This window comes from Neofelis nebulosa, chromosome 10, assembly GCF_028018385.1.
Source record: "Neofelis nebulosa isolate mNeoNeb1 chromosome 10, mNeoNeb1.pri, whole genome shotgun sequence".
NCBI classification, from domain to species: Eukaryota; Metazoa; Chordata; class Mammalia; order Carnivora; family Felidae; genus Neofelis; species Neofelis nebulosa.
Window position 1 is genome coordinate 16,205,029 of NC_080791.1, and position 24,392 is coordinate 16,229,420.

The window sequence follows — 24,392 nt, forward strand, 5'->3', positions numbered from 1 at the left end:
TAATGACTCTAAAAAAAGTGAAATAAATCTATCATCTGGCAAACTCATCTTTCCTTTCATTCAAAGCAACATTCTTCCAGTTGGAAATATTCTCTACACCTTAATACATTCATTTCCTGTGACAATTTCTAATATTAGGGTCCACATGATGATATCTGATCCATTTTCAAGCTGCTTTGAAAACCGTATGTGTGCTGATTAGCTTAAGCTCTTAATCTGTTAGTCTACAGGAACTGCTTTCTTTCACAAAATTTCACAATGTTTAATTAGCACACACACAAAAATCTTATTTTTATAGTTCTGCGTTTCTTTAAACTCTTGATTTAGTTCTAAAATTTAGAGATTGTGCCCTTAAGGCAAACAGTGAAGAAAAACATAAGGGCTGAGGTACATAAATTAAAAATCTAGAGCAGTGTTATCCAATAGAACCTTCTGCAATGATGGAAGTGTTCTATATCTGTACTTTCTAAAACTGTAGTTGCTAGTCACATGTCACATGGCACTTAAAATGTGGTTAGTGTGACAGAGGAACTAAATTTTAAACTTTAATTTTAACTCCTTTAATTGCCACATGTGACTAGTGGTTACTGTATTAAACAGTGCAAATCTGCATTACCTGGGAAAGGGAGTAAAATCTCATATTTGTATCATGCTCAATAGTTTACAATAGTTACTCATTTATAAACTATCTCCATCTTCCTAACAACCTTGTGAGGGAAGAGTGTGTATACCATGTTTTACAGCCAGAAAACTGAACCACGGAGGTCACAATGAAAGGTCCCTTGCTTACTAAGGAATAATTCATTCTTATGTTTAGGACATATGGAGGAGCATTAAAACAAAAAACAGAATCCAAGAAATACTTAGAAAAAGATTTTAAAAATCCGCACACAAGTTCTAGTTTTATACTCACCTGCCTCATTTTAGCATGGATATAGAAGCAAGAATAACCCAGTTGAGAAATCTTCTTGGCTAGCAATTCAACTCGCTGAGAGGAGTTACAGAAAATGATCGACTGGTTTATCTGAAGCTAAAGGGAGAAAAAAAAAAAAAGATATGAGAAAGAAAAACAAAAACCTTCATCTTACTTTGCCAAATCTTGAAAATAGTGACCGATAGATGTTAAAAATACAGTCTAAGACTTAGAATCTCATGACACAAGAGAGATGCAAAATTGTAAAAATCATCAAGACTAAAACACATTCAATTCTCATTATATGCAGTAATTATGTTCTATAAAGTTGCCACAAACACTGAATATGTGAAAAAAACAAAAAATACTGAACACGTGAATACAAAACCACTGCTCCCAGGAGAGATAAAGGATTAGGTTCCTGTGAGCCTCTAGTCACATCTTTTTCACCAATCCATCAACAGATAATCTTATGTGTGTTGCTATTCAAAGACTCCTTATTTACTCATGGCCAACAGTGTAACTCCTGCCTGGCTGTAAAGAGTTTATCCAATATACATTTTCTCTGCAAGGCACATCAGTCTTCTTGTGCTTAGGAGCGACGGAGAGCACTAAGCTTAGGAGCCATTTAAAACCGTGAAATAGGGGCGCCTGGGTGACTCAGTCGGTTAAGCGTCCGACTTCGGCTCAGGTCATGATCTCGCAGTTTGTGAGTTCAGGCCCCGCGTCGGGCTCTGTGCTGACAGCTCAGAGCCTGGAGCCTGTTTCAGATTCTGTGTCTCCCTCTCTCTCTGACCCTCCCCCGTTCATGCTCTGTCTCCCTCTGTCTCAAAAATAAATAAATGGGGGCGCCTGGGTGGCGCAGTCGGTTAAGCGTCCGACTTCAGCCAGGTCACGATCTCGCGGTCTGTGAGTTCGAGCCCCGCGTCAGGCTCTGAGCTGATGGCTCGGAGCCTGGAGCCTGTTTCCGATTCTGTGTCTCCCTCTCTCTCTGCCCCTCCCCCGTTCATGCTCTGTCTCTCTCTGTCCCAAAAATAAATAAAAAACGTTGAAAAAAAAAAAAAAATTAAAAAAAAAAATTAAAAAAAAATAAATAAATGTTAAAAAATAAATAAATAAAACCATGAAATAAACAAAAACCAAAACAAAGCATTAAAATGCAAAAAATGTGGCATTAATGTGGCACAGACTACAAGAAAGACAAGTATGAGAGCTGAAATAAGAAGGCAGTGTGTCACCTTGTTCAATCTCAGTTGGGATTATGCACAACTGCTGTTATTTTCCATTGTACTACTAGTATCCACAAATGACTTCAGTAGCACGTGCGTATCGATCACAAGTTACAAATAAATTTTGGGGACCAGCCAAATTAGCAAATACAGAATATGCAGATAATGAAGAGCAACTATAAAATCAAGGTCAAATTATTTTAGGATTTAATTAAACGTACCTTCAGATCAACAACCCAAGCTACCTTTTAAGAAAAAGCTGTGGACTGTTTTTTACACTGAAAATGGTAGGAAAAATGGACACAACTGTTTAATTGGGGTTATAATATTCAGTAGCTGAAGCCCATTACTTACCCTGGAGAAAAGTGTGTTGAGGCAGTGTACTTTTTGGCGCTCAGTTACATAGGCATAGTACTGGGTTACTCCCTTCAAAGTTAGTTCCTCCATCAGGTTAATCTCATAGGGTTTCTGCAAATGGGAATTCTGAAAAAAAGAAGAGTCATATAATTCAATGAAAGAGTGTATCTCTGGAACTCAAAATATATCCTACAATTTTCTGATAAAACTATCGCTTTAAAGGGATGCAGATCTCTTCTCTTCAAAGTATACATAATCTATGATGGAAACAAGTCACCATATAATGGAAGATCTAACATTCAGATATGTAGCTAAGTTCCTATTTTGTGCTTTGTATATAGGATCACACTATAATCAATTTATCCAGTATCAATGATTATATGTCAGCCTGACACCAAACGCTAAGTAATTTCATCAAATTACAATTACAACTAAAAAAATAAGTTAATTTATGCACAACAAATCTTAACTGATCAGCTGACGAAAAAGCCAACAACTTGAAACAATCAGCATAACGTAGAGACTGATTACAGGATGTAATTATGAATAAAGGTATACTTGTGGGCAACAGAATGGCACTGCTTCCATGTAAATTTATACTCACCATGAACTTCTGTACACTAAGAGGAAAAGTAGCGGAGTATAATAAAATCTGTCTGTTTTTAGGTAGCGTGAGAATAATATCCTCCATTATCTGCACAAAATCCTGTGACAGCAACTTATCTGCCTGCAGTACAAAGAAAAGACAATTTCAAAAACAATTAGTGTTTAAGGTCTTTGGTTAGTAAGGCATCATCCAAGAGCATTCATGTAATACTCCTGGTTGTAAAACAGTAAGTTCTGTAACATCATCCAGTCCGATGGCACCAAGACACAGTCCCAGGGATTCAGAAGGCGGATAATCTATAATACCATATTCTAGATAGGCAAAAAAAATCCTAGAACAGAATTTTAATTTAGTTTGAGAGACAGTGAGAGAGAAAAATGTGCATGCGTGGGAGGGGCAGCAAGAGAATCCCAAGCAGGCTCTGTGCTCAGTGCAGAGCCCCACTTGGGGCTGTCTGTGAGGTCATGACTTAAGCCAAAATCAAAAGTCAGATGCTGAGCCACCTAAGCGTCCCCCATAACAGAATTTTAATGGGATTTCCATGAGAGACAGTACATGGCTGAGAGTACAATCTGCAGAGTCAAATTACCTGAGTTGAAATCTAGTCTCTCTGACTTTTTAGCTATGTTGGCAGGTTATTTACACCCACAACTTCAGTCCACAACTTTAAAATTAGAAATTTCACTTACTGTTAACTACTTTATAGGATACCTACCTTACAGGGTTGGCGTAAAAAGTAAATGAAGAAACATGTTCAGTACTTATTGCTAGCCAATGGTCATTAATAAACATTCTCTCTCCTTACTCAAAGATAAAAAAAACCTGTCTGATAGACTACAATAACCTGATCTAGTTATCTAAGACACAAATCAAATAGGAAAGCAACTTTATTTCAAAAACATTAACACCCATAGACTTTATATACAAAAACACTGCCAGATCCCACAAATGCAGAGCCAGAGTAAGTTCTTAAAAGGCACTTACAACCTGGTGAGATAACACATATACTGGAGATGAAAAACCAAACAGTACAAAGGACATACTAGGGGCATCTGGGTAGTTCAGTCAGTTAAGCATCTTGACTGATCTCATGGTTCGTGAGATTGAGCCCTGCACGGAGCCTGCTTGGGACTCTCGCTTGCTCTTTCTCAAAATAGATAAACTTGAAAGAAAGAAAGAAAAGAAAAGAAAAGAAAAGAAAAGAAAAGAAAAGAGAAGAGAAGAGAAGAGAAGAGAAGAGAAGAGAAGAGAAGAGAAGAGAAAAGAAAAGAAAAGAAAAGAAAAGAAAAGAGAAAAGAAAAGAGAAAAGAAAAGAGAAAAGAAAAGAGAAAAGAAAAGAGAAAAGAAAAGAAAAGAAAAGAAAAGAAAGAAAAGAAAGAAAGAAAGAAAGAAAGAAAAGAAAGAAAGAAAAGAAGACATACTAAACGAGGGGTGAGAGACATTACATGTCTTTTAAGACGTATTACTGACTGGAAAGAGACTTAGAATGAATTTGGCTTTAAGACGTATTACTGATTGGAAAGAGACTTAGAATGAATTTGGCTTTAAGGTATTCAACAATTACTTTTCTTGAAAAATAAAAACAAAACTTACAAACTATCTGGCATCCCTAAGAAAAAGACCCAAGGCTGAACTTTTCCTATACCTATCACCCATTGCCTTTAAAAAGTTAAATGGGTTTTATAAGCAAATTAGTTTGAATTGACAAGAGTCATGCATTTATTAAAGGTTCACAAACACAAAGAGCTTTTGCTTCATTCATTGACAGTTCTAAACAAAGCACAAAATAATACTTTCCAAATAAAGAGACATTACCTCATCCAACACTATCATCTGGACATGATCAACTTTTGCTACTCCTTTCTTGATAAGATCCAGGATTCTTCCAGGGGTAGCTATCACCACATGCACTACACAAAATTAGAAAATATGTATTCTCATTAATTTTAGCTTAGGCAAACAGGATACAATAACGATTTATCATACATATTTTATCAGAAACACTGTTGTAAAGGTTGGAATAATACAAACAGGCAAAGATGTGTTTTAGGAGATGGATTTTCATTTCATCTTAGGTTGGCCAGAAAATACTTGTTTCACTTCTACGTGGGGTGAGCTAACAGATTCCCAAATCACCTGCTCCAAATAAGGGGCATACTTGTATTAAAACAATCTCCAGTGAATAACAAAGGCATACCAGGCTTTTGATACAGTTGCTTCCCTCTAATCTAGAGGAATGGCCTTCAGAAGATATTACAAAGATGAAATGAGACAATCGTTTTAAGTAACTGTGCAGTATGAAGCACATGGTAAGTAATTTACCAGATGACAACCATATATAAGATTCTGACTCAAACTTTATGTATAATTTTATATAAGTTAATTTCATGCTTGGTGTTTTGTTATCTTTTTTCACGTAATGATGTATCCTGGAGAACTCTTAATGAAAATGAATACAGTTCAGCTTAATTTTTTAACAGCTTTGGGGAATTCCATTCAGACTACACCCCGATGTATTTAGCCAATCTCCACTAACGTTTAGGATGTTCCAATTTTTTTAGTACTACAAACCATACTGCACTAACCTGACCCTGCATCTGCCTATTTCTTCAGGGAAGATTCTTGAAAATATATATATATATATATATATATATATATATATATATATATATATATATATATATATTTACACACACACACACACACACACTCCCAATTTTAAAACATAATGACAAACTGCTCACCATAAACATTGTATCAATTTATACCCCCATGCTACAAGATAGCCTGTTTCTTCTCAAACTTTTATTATTGGTTACTACTATTTCTTAGTCTTGCCAATTGGATAGGCATGGTATCAAATTGCTGTTTTCATTTACATTAAAAAAAATTACCAGGAAGGCTGAATATCCTTCCCATTAATATCAATTTGTCTTTTTTCTCGAATGAAATGGTCATTTCCTTTACTCATTTTTCTACTGCAATGTTTCTGGTCCTTAATTCTCAAAAACAATTTTTAGTAAGTTTAAAAGGAAACACCTGTGTCTGTAATTCCACTTAGAGCCAGGCCACCTTAGAGCCATCATTTCCTACCTGTGTCATCAAGCCTCATTATGTCATCCCGTAAATTGGTTCCTCCTGTGGTTGCCATCACTTTGGCCCCTCCCATGTGTTTGCTGACCTGGATGCAAATTTGACTGACCTGTAGAGCAAGTTCTCTAGTGGGAACAATCACCATTGCTGGAAAACAGAAAAAAAGAAAACATATTTTAAGAGTTTTTAATAAGCTACAGAAATACTGCCCCTTGCAATCTAGATACTCAGGACATTTTAGAAAATTGAATCATAATAGGCCTGATTCTGAAAAGTCACGTAAGTAAATTTCCTTTACCAAAAAAACAAACAAAAAACAAAACCAAAAAAACCAACCAAAAAACCCCACCTATTATAGTATTGCAGATTCAGACTTTTCCTCAGCAGCACTGCTATATAAACCTGGTACTCCTTAGTTAAAAACCTTTAAAGGGTTCTTTGAGTTGGTAAAAACTAGCTCAAAGTTTATTAATTTTTCACCAAAAGATTCACTAGTCTAAACACCTGAATAGAAAACTCTTGCTGCCCAGGTTCCATTTGAATCACATGAAAGTAGGTAAAGGGAAAATGGGAGAAATGATCATTATAGATCAAGACCAATTTATGAAAATTTAAGATAAAGCTTTAGAGATCAAAAATTATGGGATGCCTGGGTGGCTCAGTTGGTGGAGTGTCTGACTTCGGCTCACGTCATCATCTCATGGCTTGTAAATTCGAGTCCTGCATCCAGCTCTGTGCTGACAGCTCAGAGCCTGGAGCCTGGTTTGGATTCTGTGTCTCCATCTCTCTCTGCCCCTCCCCCACTTGCGTTCTGTTTCTCTTAAAAATAAACTTAAAAAAAAAATTAACTCTATTAGCTTGCTCTGCGTACAACTATGGAAATTTCTTTCTTCTCTACTTCCTAAGCTCTTAAAATTCCAAAACCACAAGGCTTTATACAGAAGAAAAAGTTCATGAGCTCTTGCAGACACACAGGTGCCACAAGAAACAACTCAGTTCCATAATTTCTAAGTAGCAATGTCAGATAACTTCTCATGATCTTAGCTTTCTTACCTATAAGGCAATAATGCTTATTTTGCCTATTTCACTGGAATGTTATCAAAACTGTGTAATATGTAAAACTCTTCTGAAAACTAGAAATCTTTCCAAAAGCTGGATATTTTGTAAGACAACTGGGCCCCAAGCTGTGAAAGGATAGGTAAATACTAACTCCAGATTATATAAATTCTGACTAAAAAAAAAGATGGTAACATTTTCCACATAGCTCCAAGGTGCAAACTGCAATTTTTAGCTTAAACAAACAACTAACTGGGACACCTGGGTGGCTCAGTCAGTTGAGCCTCCAGCTCTTGATTTCCGCTGTCATGATCTCACACTTCATGAGTTTTGAGCCCCTCATTGGGCTGTGCGCTGGCAGTGCAGAGCCTGTTTGGGATTCGCTCTTTCTCCCTCTCTGTTCCTCCCCAGCTTGTGCTCTCTCTCAAAATAAATAAATAAACTTAAAACAAACAAACAAACAAAAACAAACTAACCTTGTATATTGTCCTTCTTCAGGTCTAGCCGTTCAAGTAAGGGAATGAGGTAGGCACCGCTCTTGCCTGTTCCATTTTTTGCTCTAGCTAAGATATCCCTACCAGATAAAGCAATGGGAATGCTCTCCTCCTAAGAGACAAGAAAATGAAAATTACTCATGAATAAAAACAATAAATAAGGAAATTATTCTTTAAATGCACTGAAGGTATACCTCTTTGGTACAACTTTAAAGTGTCTCACATTTGCATTTTACAAGAATAGGCAGAGGTAAATTACCAGCCAACGTCATCAACATTGCCAACCGATACTGATCAGAACTGCGTACAGTATAAACTGTATCCCAATGTAATACAAACTGTATATGTGAATTTGTACGTGCAAGAATGTGTATGCCTAAGGAATCTGGGCATCTAAACAAAGAAAACAACAAATGAAAAGGAGGAACCTGGGCTGACACACAAATAAGACTTGAATAAACAAAAAAAGCAAAGGACATCTCACAATTAAAAACTGGAGAAGAAGTGATACAAAGAATACAAAGGTAAGACTGTACGTTTTGAGACGAGGAAGCCAATTTAAATTTAAACACAATGAAAAATTGTGCCTTGGGCAGCCCATCCTTGCAAAAAATAGTTATCAGCTAGAAAGTGTAAGTTTAGTTCCTATTTGATTTTATTACATAAGTTCACAACGTCAATGTCAATGTTTTCACATGCAACTTCTCTGTCCTGAAGCGTGCTCAACTGGAGGCCCAATTCTATTCCAGTTATCTCCATCGATGGTCACATCAGAGACTGACTTTTCACTTTCACATTTAGCTTACTGTGTCAAGTGTATTTTGTAAAGATAACATTTCCTATTTGGACAAATCACCTAAATAGCAAAGGCCTCCCCAAAATTACTGAAAATTAAATATTCATATACAGAGAGAAATTTAAAAATGAAAATAGGTATCAACAGGGAGGAAGCAGAACACTTCCACTTCTAAAACTAAAAATTTTAATTTCTAAAACCAAAAAATTAGGAAAATAAATTAGGAAAGAGATTTATTACCACTTTAACAGTTTCTATGCCTGAGCTAATAACTAAAAGAAGTATCTCTAGCACTTTAAAGTTATTATACAAAAATTTAAGTAATAAACATCATTACTTGCATTTTTTTCCACCGTGGTACTCATTCTACCTAGAACCCATCACAGGAGTCAAATGGGTTCCATATTATCAGAAAAAGAAACACAGCTGCCAAAACAACGTAAAAAATGGTCCAATGACAATACTCTGTTACCCTCTCTTCCTACAATCAGCATTAAGCACTCTGCTTATCACAGTAAAGCAGGTCAAAGAAAAATCCTTGGCTTTGACTCTTTGGTCTTAATCTCCTCCTACTTTGAGTCAACTCTGTTAATCTTCAGTTGCTCTGAAGGCCTATTACCTCCACGGTTCATTTTATTTATTTATTTATTTATTTATTTATTTATTTATTTATTTATTTATTTATTTAACTTATTTAAGTAACCTCTACCCCCAATATGGGGCCCTAACTCACAACCCCGAAATCAAGAGATGCATGCTCTCCAACTGAGCCAGTGAGGTGCCCTATCTTCTACAGTTTTTAAATAGCCTACGTGCACACTACTCAGTTCTACAGCAGGATAAAAGGGTCTCCCGTGACATCCTGAGTCAGGTTCTTTATTTTTCTTTATTATTTTATTCGTTTAAGCAGGCTTCACACCCAGCCCTGAGCCCAACACGGAGCTTGAATTCACGACCCTAAGATCAAGACCTGAGCTAAGATCAAGAGTTGGACACTTAACTCACCCAAGCCACCCAAGCAGCCCTGGAGTCAGGTTCTTTAAAAGAATAAAACTTTTAATAAAGTGAGGCAGGTCAGAATTAGCTTAGGGGTATCCTAATTCCCATTTTGGGTTCACCTTTTAACTTGGATTAAGGCACAGACTTCTGTTCCCCTGCACTCCCTGACTTATCAGTCTACAGAAACTGTTTAAAGTTTTTTTGTTTTTTAAACCAAGTAAACTAGTCTTTAAGATACAGATATATATATATGCCCCATATGGTAACCATTATGATTAGCAAGCAGGGAATTCAATACATCCACACCGTCTCACCACTGTTTCCTAGGAAGATTAGGTAATATGAAGAAAGAGAATTCAAGTCAGGTTCAGACAGCTTTGAAACCCAAGAGGAAATCATGGGAGCTACCAGGGAGAAAAGAAAGAAGGAACGAAACAAAAAACTTTAAAAACTTACTGTGTGCCCGGTACTCAAATACTTTATATTATTTATATCCTTTCAAGTTAGGTACTTTGTTTTATTTTTTTCAACTTTTTTTTTTTTTTTTTTAATTTATTTTTGGGACAGAGAGAGACAGAGCATGAACGGGGGAGGGGCAGAGAGAGAGGGAGACACAGAATCGGAAACAGGCTCCAGGCTCCAAGCCATCAGCCCAGAGCCTGACGCGGGGCTCGAACTCACGGACCGCGAGATCGTGACCTGGCTGAAGTCGGACGCTTAACCGACTGCGCCACCCAGGCGCCCCAGGTACTTTGTTTTATAATGAAAACCTCTCCACACAAAAACGTGTCCATGAATGTTCACAGTAGCATTATTCAAAATAGCTAACAGCAGAAAAAAACCCTGTCGACTGATAAACCAAATGTAGTATAGCCATACAACAGAATTATTATTCAGCAATACAAAGGCAAGGACTGATACATGTTACAACATGGATGAACCCTAAAAAATGCTAAGTCAAAGAAGCCACTCACAAAAAACCATATATGCTAGGATTCCATCTAGATGAAATGTAGGGAACAGGCAAATCCATGGAGACACTAAGATTAGTGGCTGGTTAGGGCTAGGGGAAAATGAAGGGAGACTGCTAAAGCAGCTTCTTTTTGAGGTGATGAAAATTTTCTAAAATTGATTGTAGTAACAGTTGCACAACTGTGAATATACTAACCCACTGAATTATATGCTTTAAATGTGTGAATTCTGTGATCTGGGATTTGTATCTCAATCAAGTTATCAAAAAACCCATGACAACCCTACAATCTGAGGTCTGATTTTGCCACCTTATCTCCCCAAGTCCATGTTCCACTGTAAGGTCTAGGGACTCATCCACTAAGTATTCGTTGAGTTTTGGTTACCCTAGGATTCATTTTCCCTTTCCCAGTAGCACCCTAACTTCCATCTGAGGAACTGCATCTCCCCACCGGACACTCTAGCCAAAGAGGAGACCTCAACTGAAGCCAGGCCAGCTCCATGCTCCCTTCTTAGAATTTAAATTGTTAAAGTACATCCTATAACGATTTGTAGCTTTCTAAGCCCTTCACAGCTGCCTCAGTTCTTGGTCTATTCCAAGTGTGTTTCTCCAGATTTTTCTCACTCTTGTGAACTCCTCTGATACTCTCTCAAGAAATTTCCCTTTGCTTAAGTTAGCCCAAGCTGGTTTCTGTTGCCTACAACCAAAGCACAGTATACTTCCCAATTTCCTAATACTGAGAGGCATTTGACAAAAGTGTCTTACCTAAAAAAACTGAAAATTGCCCAATTAGCTGCTTTTGGAGTAGCTGCTTCTTTATACCTCCTAGTGCTAGGGAGCCGTAACAATATTAATCTCAGGGGAAAAGATACTATGACTATGGTGGAGAAGATGGCAATAGTTCTCCCATCCAAGTACTAACCAGGCCCAAACCTGCATAGCTTCTGAAATCAGATGAGATCAGGCATGTTCAGGGTGGTATGGTCATAGACATAGGTGGTATGGCAATGGTTCTCATAGGTATCTAGTGCTACCCAAAAAGAAAGATATGGAAGATAATTAATTTCAAAAATATCTCTAACTTAGGAACATACTCCAATTTTGCCAAAGTAACCAATGAGGAAATACTTTTAAACACTTTTCTGCAAAGTTAGGAAAACAATTCCTAGAGTCATAAGAAATCTACATCAGCAAAAGGAATGATTTGCAAAGGATTAAGGATGCTATAATTCCTAGCTATCAACAATAAACTATCAATTTTTATTAGACCTGGTTGACAAAATAATTTCTCAAAAGAGTTGAGAAATTTTGTTGCCAACAATAAGGAACTTCCATGTTTCCCTCAATAATGGACTACTTGCCATTTCGTCATTATCTAAAAAGTCTTCAAAGGTTGTATGTAGGGTCTGGAAGCAGTAAGAGCTGCCATTTTCAACCATCTCGAAGTAAATAGTTGACCCTTGAATGAGGGAATTACAGGCACTGTTATCCTCCCTCCCGTTCCACCCCTCTGCATCGCGGCAGACTCAAAAATCCATGTATAAATAACTTTTGACTCCTCTACAACTACGAACAGCCTACCGTTGACTGGAAGCTGATATTGGTAAGGTAAACAATTAACACATTTTGTATGTTATATGTAAATAAATAAAGTAAGCTAGAGAAAATACTAAGGAAGTTCTAAGGAAAACACATTTACAATACTGAAAAAAAATCCTGTGTAAGTGGATCCATGCAGTTCAAACCCTTGTTGTTCACGAGTTGACTCTGTAAGGCTTCACGATGCTAAGCAGAATAAAACAGTAGATTCTCAGGCCTTCCAAAGAAGTCTGGGCTCCTATAAAGCTATGCCTTTAGAAAGGCATAGTTATGCTAGCTCTGGGGGATAGCATTCAGAACTAGAACTAGAGTCACAGATGGTTGCACCAAAGAAAGATGTGTGGAAGCAATCTGTAGTATATATGGTTCCAGACTGTCAGGGTACAATCTTTTTTGAGGATGTAATTTTAAGTGCTTCACTGTCCAATAATCTTACAGCCAACAAAGTCACCATCTCTTAAAAAAAGATTCAAATGCAGATGACACCCATCTGATCCAAAAGGCTTTTGTATTTGGGGAAAAACTGTCTGGACAACATTGTAAAACTAAGTATTATAGAACACCTTAAAAACAACTGGAAAACAAGGAGAGAAAAGTAGGTAAGAACAGAATGAATAGAAGACATCCAGTCATGAGGTTAGATTTTACTAGAGGGTTTCTAAATTTCTTTGTTTCAAAATCTTAATATTTATGGTTAAACTGAATTAATTCTAAGGACCATCTTGTATTTTCCACAGATTCTCAGGCAAAACAATAGTGAAGAAAAAAGACAATGGGAATGGTGGTCCCAGGTATCTAAAATAATACTTTATATCTGTACACTGCTTTGCTATGTCAAAATAGTTTGTTTACAGGGGTACCTGGGTGGCTTAGTTAGTGGAGTGTCTTACTTCGGCCCAGGTCATGATCCCATGCTTTGTGGGTTCGAGTCCCACGTGGGGCTCTGCGCTGACAGCTCAGAGCCTGGAGCCTGCTTCAGATTCTGTGTCTACCTCTCCCTATACCCCTCCCCAACTCTATCTCCCCAAAATAAATAAACATTAAAAAATATATATTTTGTTTAAAAATTGCATTTGATTCTCACAAAAACCCTGTGAGGAAGATTACTTATTTTTATTTTACAGAGAAAGCTAGATGTGAGACTAGTTAAGTGGATAGAGAGATAACTATCTCTATGTTATATTAATACTCAGACGCGAACAACAATGTCAATTTTAGGGGTGCCTCGGTGGCTCAGTTGGTTTAGTATCCAACTCTTGATTTCCGCTCAGGTCATGATCTCACGGTTTGTGAGATCAAGCCCTGCATTAGGTGGGAAACAGGAGCCAGCAAGGCTCCATTAAGAATTCAGTCTCCTAAATGAACCACTGTCTCTTTTTTTTTTCTTTTTGAGGAAGGCAGGGGCATTTATTCCTTCCTGCCTCCCCCCATTTCCTTTGTTCATAAAACAAGTCTATGGAATAACAACCCATACCAATTATAGAGCATTCAACATCTACGAGGCACTATACCAAGCATACTAACATGAATGACCTCACTTAACCTTCACAACAACTCTATAATATATATCATATGTACTGTTATATCAATTTTACAGGCCAGGAAACTGATGATTAGAGAGATACCTCAAATAATCAACTTAGAAAGGAGGGGAGTCGGGAATTCAACCTGGACAGTCTGACTGCAAAGCTAGTGCTGTTCAATAGTTCTACAGACCAAGGTTGCATGTGGACATGTCAACCGTAATTTCACAACATTCTAAATAAATACTACTGAGTATCAGAAGGCCCATTTCCTGCCATGCACCTGAATACTGGAGATACAAAGTTGAATGATACAGTCCCTGTAACAGAAGACTCATAAAACTTTCATCCCTGTAGATAAAATGGATTAACATGAACTACATTATATAAAAATAAATTCCGCAGTATTTTTAATGTATGTACTCAAATTGTCTGATGATACATAACTTTATCTTGATACTTTCTCCAACCATAATAAACCTCTTTAGTTCGTCCACAAAGGCACACAAAGTTTAGAATCTCTAGGCAATCGCTATCCCAGTGTCTCTGGCTTAGAATATGGATCACTTCTTCCAGGTCATTCCATCTTCTTTTAATGGCTACACATATACACAATTTCAACTAGAAGAGGGCTCATCACAGCACACTGAAATTATCTGTACAGTTAGTAGTCTCATCCACCTGGCTGTGAGGGCAGGAACCCTATCTGTCTTGTTCATCACAGTATCTCCAGTGTCTAACATTTTCTGGGTCACTCAGTGCATGTTTGCTCAACGAAAAAGTGCTCATTGTCACAGGGTTTGTCCTTACTACAGCCTGGAACCAACACTGTCAATTAACATGCATGTTTAGGCCTACATGTATGTGTGTGCACATACACATTTCCACCTAAAGAGTCAAGGAGCAAACGGTGCACTCAGTACTCAGATGTAAGTCTCTAATACTGCTGTCCCAAGACAATGAGGGTTCCCTGGAGAAATGACTGATTCCAAGGCTGGGATAGCATAGGTGCAGATAAGCTTGACACCATGATATACCAAAAAGGAAGTACTCAAGGAAAAAGGGGATAGTGAGGAGGGGACAGGCAGAGCACAGAGGATTTTTAGGGCAGTAAAACTACTATGTGTGATACTACAATGATGGGTACATGTCAGCATACATTTGTACAGCATACTATACAAAGTACACCACCAAGAGTGAACACTAATGCATACTATAAACACACTACAAACTTTAGGTAAGGTTAAGAGAGGTTCCTTAGTTATAATAAATATATCACTCATGTGAGGGATGTTGAAAATGAGAGGTTATGCATGAGTAGGGACCAGGGTTTATGGGAAATACCTTTTCTGCTCAATTGCTATGAACTTAAAATTGCTCCAAAAGATAGTCTATCAGAAAAAAAGCAGGGGGGGGAGGGAGTGGGGGGATATTACAAAAACACAGAAACCAGCTTGAAGGAGCTCACCATAGCCAAATATGGGACAATTTGGCCACAAAAATACCACCAGGGGGAAAAAAATTCATGCGTCCACACTGATAACATATAGCTACATGAAAAGATATGGGAAGGCTCTTCTTCACAAGGCCAAACATGCAAGGAGCACGACCATTGGAAGTCCATCATTACCCACCAGAGTAAAGATTAAAGTATGCAAGAATCAACAATGGATACTAAGACTAAGGGGAAATTTTGATGGAAGAGTAAGATACCTGCATGGTCTTAAAGGCTCCCCATAGACTGCTTATTAGTTTTAAGGGAAGGGGGGAAAAAAACAGTTAATTAGGGGTGCCTGGGTGGCTCAGTCAGTTAAGCGTCCAACTTGATTTCAGCTCAGGTCATGATCTCACAGTGAGATTGAGCCCTGTATTGGGCTCCACACTCACAGCATGGAGCCTGCTTGGGATTCTCTCTCTCTTCTCTGTGCCCCTTCCCTGCTCACGCATGTGCACACACTCTCTCTCTCAAAATAAAAACTTAAAAAAAAAAAATCAGGCACCACCTTGAGAGGGTAACCAAAATTAAATTCACCATTGAGAAACAGATGGACACTGTATATACCTCCCAATGAGGCAGCTTGAGAAGGCTACAACATGACTTCTACAGTATCCTGGCTAAGAATGCATAGCTTGAGTCTCATCACATACAGACAGGAGACAAACCCAAAATGAGGAATGTTATACATTTAAAAAAAAAAAAAAAAAAGACTAGGGAAATGCTCGCAACTGTAAAACGTTAAAGAAATGTAACTAACTCTACGTAATACAGTTTCATAATATGATATACCTGATCCTAGGATGCATCCTGTACAGAAAAGAAAAATAAGTCCTATAAAGGATATTTTAGAGTCAATTAAAAATCAGAATACAAATGACAGATGAGATAAAAATACTGTGTTAAACTGACCAAAGGTAAGTACACTACGGTTACTCACAGGCACCTAGGGGAGCCTGGCTGGCACAGTTGGTAAACAGGTTACTCTTCATCTCAGGGTTGTGAGTTTAAGCTGCACGCTGGGCACAGAGCTTATTTAAAAAAAAAAAAAAAAAGTCCTATTCTCAGGAAATATACACTGAAATATTTAGAGGCAATGGGCCATGATTTTGTGACTTATCCTTAAAATGTTCAGAAAAAGTGCCTATGTGTATACACACACAGAAGTGTTGGTTAACTGTATCACCCACACATATCAAAAAGTATGGATTGCTTAACTCACAATATTTTATATGGATAAAAACAAGAAACATACCTGAATAGGAGATGGCTTTTCCCAGCCCATTTCAAAAATTCCCATCAGTAACTCCCGTTTCAAACAGTAATCTTCAAACTCATTTCCTTTTGTGGAGGTCACATCCTACTCAGACAAACAAAAGAAATAAAACAACAACAAAATAATAAAGTACAACTGTGTTCCTTAGGTAGCTAGTATGCTTAAGAAAATTTGTTTCAGGGACTAATTTTTTATCTACCCCATTTAAAATATAAATATATGCAAATTGCTTGTCTCGATCTATATTTCAAGTATTCCTAAAGAATAATTCCTAAAGAATAAATAACTACTCTTTAACATACACACAAATCATTTAAAAATTCTTTTGGGGTGGGGTGCCTGGGTGGCTCAGTTGGTTAAGCGGCTAACTTTGGCTCAGGTCATGATCTCACGGTTCCTCTAGCCCCATGTCACACCCTGTGCAGACAGCTCAGAGCCTGGAGCCTGCTTCAGATTCTGTGTCTTCCTCTCTCTCTGCACCCCCACCCCCCAACTCATGCTCTGTCTCTCTCTCTCAAGAATAAACATTAAATTTAAAGAATAAAATAAAATGAAAATTGTTTTGGTGAGTGGTGCCTGGATAGCTCAGTGGGTTAAGCAGCTAACTCTTGATTTCAGCTCAAGTCATGATCTCACAGGTTCATGAGTTCAGCCCCTTTGTCGGGCTCAGCACTGACAGCGCAGAGCCTGCTTGGGATTTTTCCTCTCTCTCTCTCTCTCTCTCTCTCAAAATAAAGACATAACCATTTAAAAAATAAAATAAATTGTTTTGGGGAAAGGCCACCCTACGGTCATATTCTTCTGAGGACTGGTAGAATACCATTATTTTTACAAATCACAAGATGTGAAGTCAAACCCTAACTCCCACTCACTGCCTACAAATATCCTATCCTAAATAAAGGTTTCTCACACTTAGCACTATTGACATTTGGGCCAGAAAATTCTCTGTTGTAAGGGGATGTCCTGTAGCATCCCCCCAGTTGAGTTTAACCAGCTGAGTTAACCAAAAATGTCTCTAGCTACTGCTAAATGACCCCTAAGGGACAAAAATCACCCCTAGCTGGGAACACTGTGCTAAGAGAACTAACCTTTCAACCTTCCTTTTCTCATCCACTAAACAGGGTTAATACCTAACCTGAATCTTACTATGTCGGTGGGAGCAAAAGAGAATTTTGAGAAAATGCCTTGCAAATCCTGAAAGTACTCTGTAAGTTAGATAAAATACACACGTGTAAACACAGTATTTAATATACAGACACACATTACCGTATTAATAGAATTCCTCCAAACAGTGAAAAATTTCGGCAATTCATCATATATAATCTATATAATTTCAACCATTTCAACCTATTTCAGAGTAAATACACAATGCCTATTGTTAAGTAACTACCTCATTTTTAGAGTTTCCACACCACTTTTCCACTTGAATTTTACAACCAACTTACCGAAGTTTTGATTCTTAGATCCTTTGGAGGGAGTTTTAAAGTCTTTTTCCAGTCATCACCAGGTCTACAGAGAATACAGTAAAATTGAAGCATGAGAATTCACAGGATCACTCTTTTCTTTTTTAATTTTTTTTTTTTTAACGTTTATTCATTTTTGAGAGACAGAGCATGAGCGGGGAAGGGGCAGAGGGAGGGAGACACAGAATCTGAAGCAGGCTCCAGGCTCTGAGCTGTCAGCACAGAGCCCAACGTGGGGCTCGAACTCACGAACTGGGAGATCATCACCTGGGGCGAAGTCGGACACTCAACCGACTGAGCCACCCAGGCGCCCCCACAGCATCACTCTTCTAATAAACAGTAAGTTTAATGTATTGCTATTTACTTCAGAATACGGTTAACAGACATAAACAGCTTTAGAAAAACCGCTCTTCTTACAAAAGAACAACAATCTAGAGAGGATTTTAAAAAAATCAAAAATAGAAGGGAACAGGCAGGGGCACCGTGGGTGGCTCAGTTGGAAGGACATGTGACTCTTTGATCTCAGGGTCATAAGTCTGAGCCCCAAGTTGGGTATAGAGATTACTTAAATGAATAAAACCTAAAAAATAAAAAAATAAATCAATAAAAAGAAGGGAATAAGGCACTTAACCCCACCCCCCCACCCCCACTTTTTTTGGACAGAGAGTACCCGGGCCAGGGAGATGGACAGAGGGAGGGAAAGAGAGAATCCTGAGCAGGCTCCACACTGAGCGCAAAGCCCAACACAGGGCTCAATTCCATGATTCCAGAATCATGACCTGGGCCGAAATCAAGAGTCAGATGCTTAATATACTGAGCCACCCAGGCATCCCTGGGCATCCATCCTCTTAAGAGCAGCAGTGTAATATACAGTACAACTGTTCTCAAAACTGGTAACCCATGTGTTTTGTTTCTTTTTTTAAATTTTTTTTTTTTCAACGTTTTTTATTTTATTTTTGGGACAGAGAGAGACAGAGCATGAACGGGGGAGGGGCAGAGAGAGAGGGAGACACAGAATCGGAAACAGGCTCCAGGCTCCGAGCCATCAGCCCAGAGCCTGACGCGGGGCTCGAACTCACGGACCGCGAGATCGTGACCTGGCTGAAGTCGGACGCTTAACCGACTGCGCCACCCAGGCGCCCCCCCATGTGTTTTGTTTCATGTACATAGTGTGTTTTCATTTAAATTAGTTGCCAACATTTAAACATTAAAAGATTTCATATAAAAGTCCACATTCTGGCTTTTCTTGAAAAAACTGGAAGCTTCATCAACACTAGTTCCAAACTTCTGCATGTCAACAGTTTGAAAGAGCTTAATAACTGGGAGTTTAAATCAAGCAGCAGACTCCTTTAGTCAGAACAAGTAAGTACCCTCTCATTTGGCACAGTCTCCTGTAAGTAAGCATCTGAGTTTCTAACTTCTGATGACTAGTTAAAACTAAGGGCTCTAAAGTTTCAAAACTTTAGGTTTCAAACCAGGTCAAGCCCTGACTCTACTATTTATTATTTTTGTGATTTGCAGCAGTTACTTTTCTAAGCCTCTAATTCTCTCCTATATAAAGTGGGTTAAGAATTATATCAAATAGGGGATGCCTGGGTGGCTCAGTTGGGTAAGTGTCAGACTCTTGATTTCAGCTCAGGTCATGATCTCACGGCTCCTCAGATCAAGCCCTGTGTCTGGCTTGCGCTGACAGTGCAGAGCCTGCTTGGGATTCTCTCTCTCCCTCTCTCTCTGCCCTTCCCCACTCCTGCATGCGCTCTCAAAATAAATAACCATCAAAAAAAAAAAAAAAAAAAAAAAAAAAAAGAATTATGGGGCGCCTGAGTGGCTCAGTTGGCTGAGCGCCCGGCTTTAGCTCAGGTCACAACCTCACGGTTTGTGAGTTCAAGCCCCGCGTTGGGCTCTGTGCTGATAGCTCAGAGTCTAGAGGCTGTTTCGGATTCTGTGTTTCCCTCTCTCTCTCTGCTCCTCTCCTGCTCATGTTCTGTCTCTCTCTCTCTCTCAAAAATAAATAAACATTAAAAATAATAATTATAGCAAATAATTTATATAAAGCACTCAGCACAGTGCCTGGCAAAATAAGAAGTCAGCGTTAGCTGTTAATGAACACCTCCCGATCTATTTTACTGAGAATGTTTGAAATCATGAAAGAGAAACATGTAAAACAAATTTCCCTTTTGCTCAGGTGAAAACTTCAAATTACACCCAAAGCATCTAATAGGGAAAAAAAAATGTCAATAAAGCAGACAATGCTTTCCACTGTGTCATCTTTATAAAATAAACAAAAGTTTTCACTGATTTCATTATAGCAATTCTTATATAATCAGAGCCCTCAAAACATCTCAAGAGTCTTGGTTTAGAAAGATGAGCCATTTTCCTTAAAGCTAGGTCCCATGTAATTTAAGATACTGTAACACAGGTAACTATTTGCTACTAATTCCAAGGGTACCAAAGTCTTTCACCTCTGCCTACAAAACACACCAAGGTTTTTGAACAAAAAATTTAGTTGTACATCCTAGTAGGCTAACTTGCCGCTGTCAAATTCAATATATAAAGTGAATAAAAATGCAGAAATACAATGGAAAATCTTACCACATGGAACTTATAATCTTAGGAGAGAAAAAACCCAAACTATTTAAAATGAGAAAATAAGTGATAAAGATAAGTATTAGAAGATTTCTGAAGACAGTGATGGGATCTAGAAAGCTTCACAGAAAAGGACAAACTGAGATTTAAGGAACCCAAAGAATTAGGGGCACCTGGGTGGCTAGCTGGTTAAGCATCCAACTTCGGCTCAGGTCATGATCTCATAGTTCTTGAGTTTGAGCCCCATACTGGGCTCTCTATTGTCACAGGAGCCTGCTTCAGATCCTCTAGATCCTCTGTCTCCCTTCCTCTCTGCCCCTCTCCTGCTCACTCACTCTCAAAAACAAACAAACATTAGGGGCGCCTGGGTGGCTCAGTCGGTTAAGCTTTCTACTTCAGGTCAGGTCATGAACTTGTGGTTCTTGAGTTTGAGCTCCGTGTCAGGCTCTGTGCTGACAGTTCAGAGCCTGGGGCCTGTTTCGGATTCTGTGTCTCCCTCTCTCTTCCCCTCCCCCGGCTCTCTCTCTCTTAAAAATAAACATTAAAAAAAAAAAATTAAAAAAAAAAAAAAAAAAAAGAACCCAGAATTAAAAAGAAACCATTAATCCCAGGATGAGCAAAAGAGAGAAAGCAAAATCTACTGTTGTCTCAAGCCAGAATTTAAGTAGAAAATAATGAAATAACACAGCTTTATGTTTAAAAATAGCCTAGGAGCTCCTGGGTGGCTCAGCTGGTTAAGCGCCTGACTTCAGCTCAGGTCACGAAAGTTCGTGAGTTTGAGCCCCACGTCGGGCTCTGTGCTGACAGCTCAGAATCTGGAACCTGCTTCAGATGCTGTGTCTCCCTCTCTGCTCCTCCACAACTCATGCTCTGTCGCCCTCTCTCTCAAAAATAAACATTAAAAAAAAATTTTTTAAAGATGTCCTAAATTTTGCTAACCTATTCGTATTTTGTCAAGAGAAACTACAATTTAGAAAATATTTTTGATTTCTATACTAAAGCATTCACCTCAAAAATCATAAAATATGCACAAGAAATAACAACATGTATTGATGCCAATTCTCTCAATGACCAAATCAATTCCATTGGAAGTTAATTTCTACAGGTCACTAGCAAATCACATAGCAGTAACCATCTCTATGATATTCAAGGGCTACTTTTCTTTAGAAGTGCTTCTTAGGTACGGAGAAGATCTAGGTTGTAGTAATACATACACTTTAGTTCAGTGAAGCAGTTTCATCATATGAAGATTTCAAGAGTAAATCAATCCCTATGACTAGAATCTTAATAAAGCCAAACATGAAGTGGGGTCAAGAGTCGAACTAACTGAATCTCTAGTCTATTAACTGAATCTCTAGAGTGATAGTTATCATTCAAATAATTTAAAGTGTACACTTAGATGACAAATAGCAGATTTAAAAGAAAAAATTATTCTGTGGTAAGATGAGGCTCCTAAGTTTTTAAGAGTCAACAAAGGGAATTGGGACTATTCAGAGATGTACATTTCCCTGAGTTCAAAATCTTGAGTTCCCTGTGATACATAACAACTTGTAATACTGTATATGTGTAAAACAAGAAAGCTTATAAAACAAAACTAAACTACAGGTAACATAATCTTAAAAAAAAAATAAAGTAACATTATCTTAAAAAAAAAGTTATGGATAAATTTCCTCTCAGTTAAGTATGACTCAGAAGGCTGGATAAGTCTTTAAATTTAAAACTTGAAATTGGCTCTAACTGCCACTTCATCTAGGGTAAGGTACAGTTACAACACTAGGGAAAAAGCCATACTGGCAAAAACAAGATGAATCTGAGCTAATTATGAAAGCCAGAAATGTTTCAAAAAGTAATGTATACAAAATTAATATATATCATCTGTGTCTGTTTGTTATTTAACAAGCCTGTATTAATTATGACAAAAATACATTATTCCATTGCAAATACCCACTGCCCATAATACAAAGCCATCTGTCCTCTATTTGCAATCAAAATGGTTAAATAAGGTATAAAGCAGTCAACAAAGTAACAAAAAGAAATCTCCTTGGTCTCCCAAGTGTGTTGATTTATTCTAACACTTACTTAATAGTGGTGGTCATACTCTGTGCTTGCTGCTGAGTGCCATTATTGATTGTGTTGGTATTTTTCAGCTGGTTCATCTGTTGCTGTGTCTGTGTGCCCCCTCCTCCGGGGCCACCACTGGGCTTCACAGGGCCCCTCAGCTGACCATTTTGACTGGAAAGACCCATTATAACAGGGTTCTCTGTTCTGGCCGTGCTCATGCTGTATTAATTGCAAAGGTGTCTCTTTCAAACTTCAAAACTTTTGAAAGTCAGTAGAGAAACTGTAATAACAGTTTATTAGGCTCTCCAAAACGAAGAGATAAATATAAGTCTTGCTCAATATATGAGTCCTTTATTGCAATGCAGGCAAGCACCTGTAAGTCTCTGAACGGTAAGCAGCAGTAACTTGCTCTCATGCACCGAATCAACTTTTTATTTTTTAAAAAGCCCTCTAACAAGGTTGAGTTATGTATCTGAATTCACTCACTTCAATCTGAAACAAAGAGAAAGTTTAATTAGCAAACACAGGAAAGTTAGAAACTTTCCCTTTTAAACAACCCCTTTAGAGGAAATCACTCTATTAAAGAATTAAAAATATAGATCTACTTAGACCAAAACTAACCATGCTACGAGAGACACACAAAAATTAACTGCTTCAAAAACCGGGCCAAATGAGACCAATCTCAAACATTTTAAATTGTCAGTTCAAAGCAGCCCAAAGATGATTAGGTAAAAAGACATTGTGATTAAATTAGCATTAGTTGTCAAATGATAATATCTTCCCTTCAGTTTCCTCCCTCATGAATTCTTTAAAAGTCCCTGACACCTCTAAAAGTCAATGATTCATTACACTTAATTGCATTACAACTCAAAGAAGTATCACACAATTTTGCTAATTGTAAAATTAGTAAAATTTACAATACACATCTTAGAACAAGGCAAGACAATGTATTAATTTTTTTCCCCTACTTCTGACAGCAACTGAGAATTCTTGAAACTGAGCTTTTGACTTAACTTTATGCTTTCAGGAAGAAAACCCCACATTTGTGCCTTTATGAATTTCAACCATAGAAGTTGAACTTCATGAAGAAAAATAAATTTTCTTTTTTCTCTTACGTTTTGCCCTTTAAAACTATAGCTGAAGTAGTCAAGAGATACACGTCTGTATGTCACAATCTTTTGCTTGAGAAAGAGCCAAGAAAATCTTTAGCCACCTTAATAAAATTTGAATACTCAAAAACTATTAGCCACATACATTGCCAATAACACTTTTCAAAAAGTATATCCTAACTTGAAATATTTGCTTTGTTATTAAATATACTTATCTATAAAAACACAAAAAGGAAATTGCCTGTTGAAAAAAATGTGGTAAAAACTAAAATACACTAGTAACTTTAACCAAACTTTCCAAGAAATCCAGAGTACTAATTAATAGTTGTTTTAAAAAAGAACTGGCCAAACTGCCATTTTTAATTATTTCCCAAATCGAACTCTTATTTTACAATGTAGTAAATAAAACAATTTACAAAGGCCAGAAAATAAAGGACTACTCTCTTCGGTTCTTTTTAAACTCCTTCATATTTCTTACCAAAAATACACCAGCTTATTGATTGGTGTTGATTTTCTGGCCAAACACCAAGGATTCAAAAACAATAGAACTTTTCTAAAAGACAACTGGTTATGTCTTTTTTAAAAATTGTAAATAAAGTTGCTGACAAGCAAATCCTGATTATTACATATACAAAGCTGTCTATTCTAAGTCTCTTAGAATCTGATCCCTGATGCAGGCCGTGGTTAATAGCATTTCAAGACATTAAACAGTTTCCTGTATTGACAGGTTTATGTTATGATCAACAATATCACGGAGTTCACACAA

The 24,392-nt window shown here is 37.6% G+C and overlaps 1 protein-coding gene across 5 annotated transcripts in view; it reads right to left on the reverse strand.

Annotated features, from left to right (window-relative positions):
• DDX6 (DEAD-box helicase 6) overlaps nucleotides 1–24,392 on the reverse strand; it is a 37,480-nt gene that overhangs the window by 11,005 nt on the left and 2,083 nt on the right. For all 5 annotated transcript variants that reach the window (XM_058686939.1, XM_058686937.1, XM_058686936.1 and 2 more), the window contains exons 2-10: nucleotides 22,536–23,009; nucleotides 17,853–17,916; nucleotides 16,387–16,491; nucleotides 7,732–7,861; nucleotides 6,200–6,346; nucleotides 4,922–5,016; nucleotides 3,104–3,226; nucleotides 2,497–2,625; nucleotides 914–1,030 (exon numbers count right to left, since the gene is read on the reverse strand). In XM_058686939.1, coding sequence (XP_058542922.1) covers nucleotides 914–1,030; nucleotides 2,497–2,625; nucleotides 3,104–3,226; nucleotides 4,922–5,016; nucleotides 6,200–6,346; nucleotides 7,732–7,861; nucleotides 16,387–16,491; nucleotides 17,853–17,916; nucleotides 22,536–22,735 — 1,110 coding nt within the window. In that variant the 5' untranslated portion in view covers nucleotides 22,736–23,009. The remainder of the gene's footprint in view (nucleotides 1–913; nucleotides 1,031–2,496; nucleotides 2,626–3,103; nucleotides 3,227–4,921; nucleotides 5,017–6,199; nucleotides 6,347–7,731; nucleotides 7,862–16,386; nucleotides 16,492–17,852; nucleotides 17,917–22,535; nucleotides 23,010–24,392) is intronic.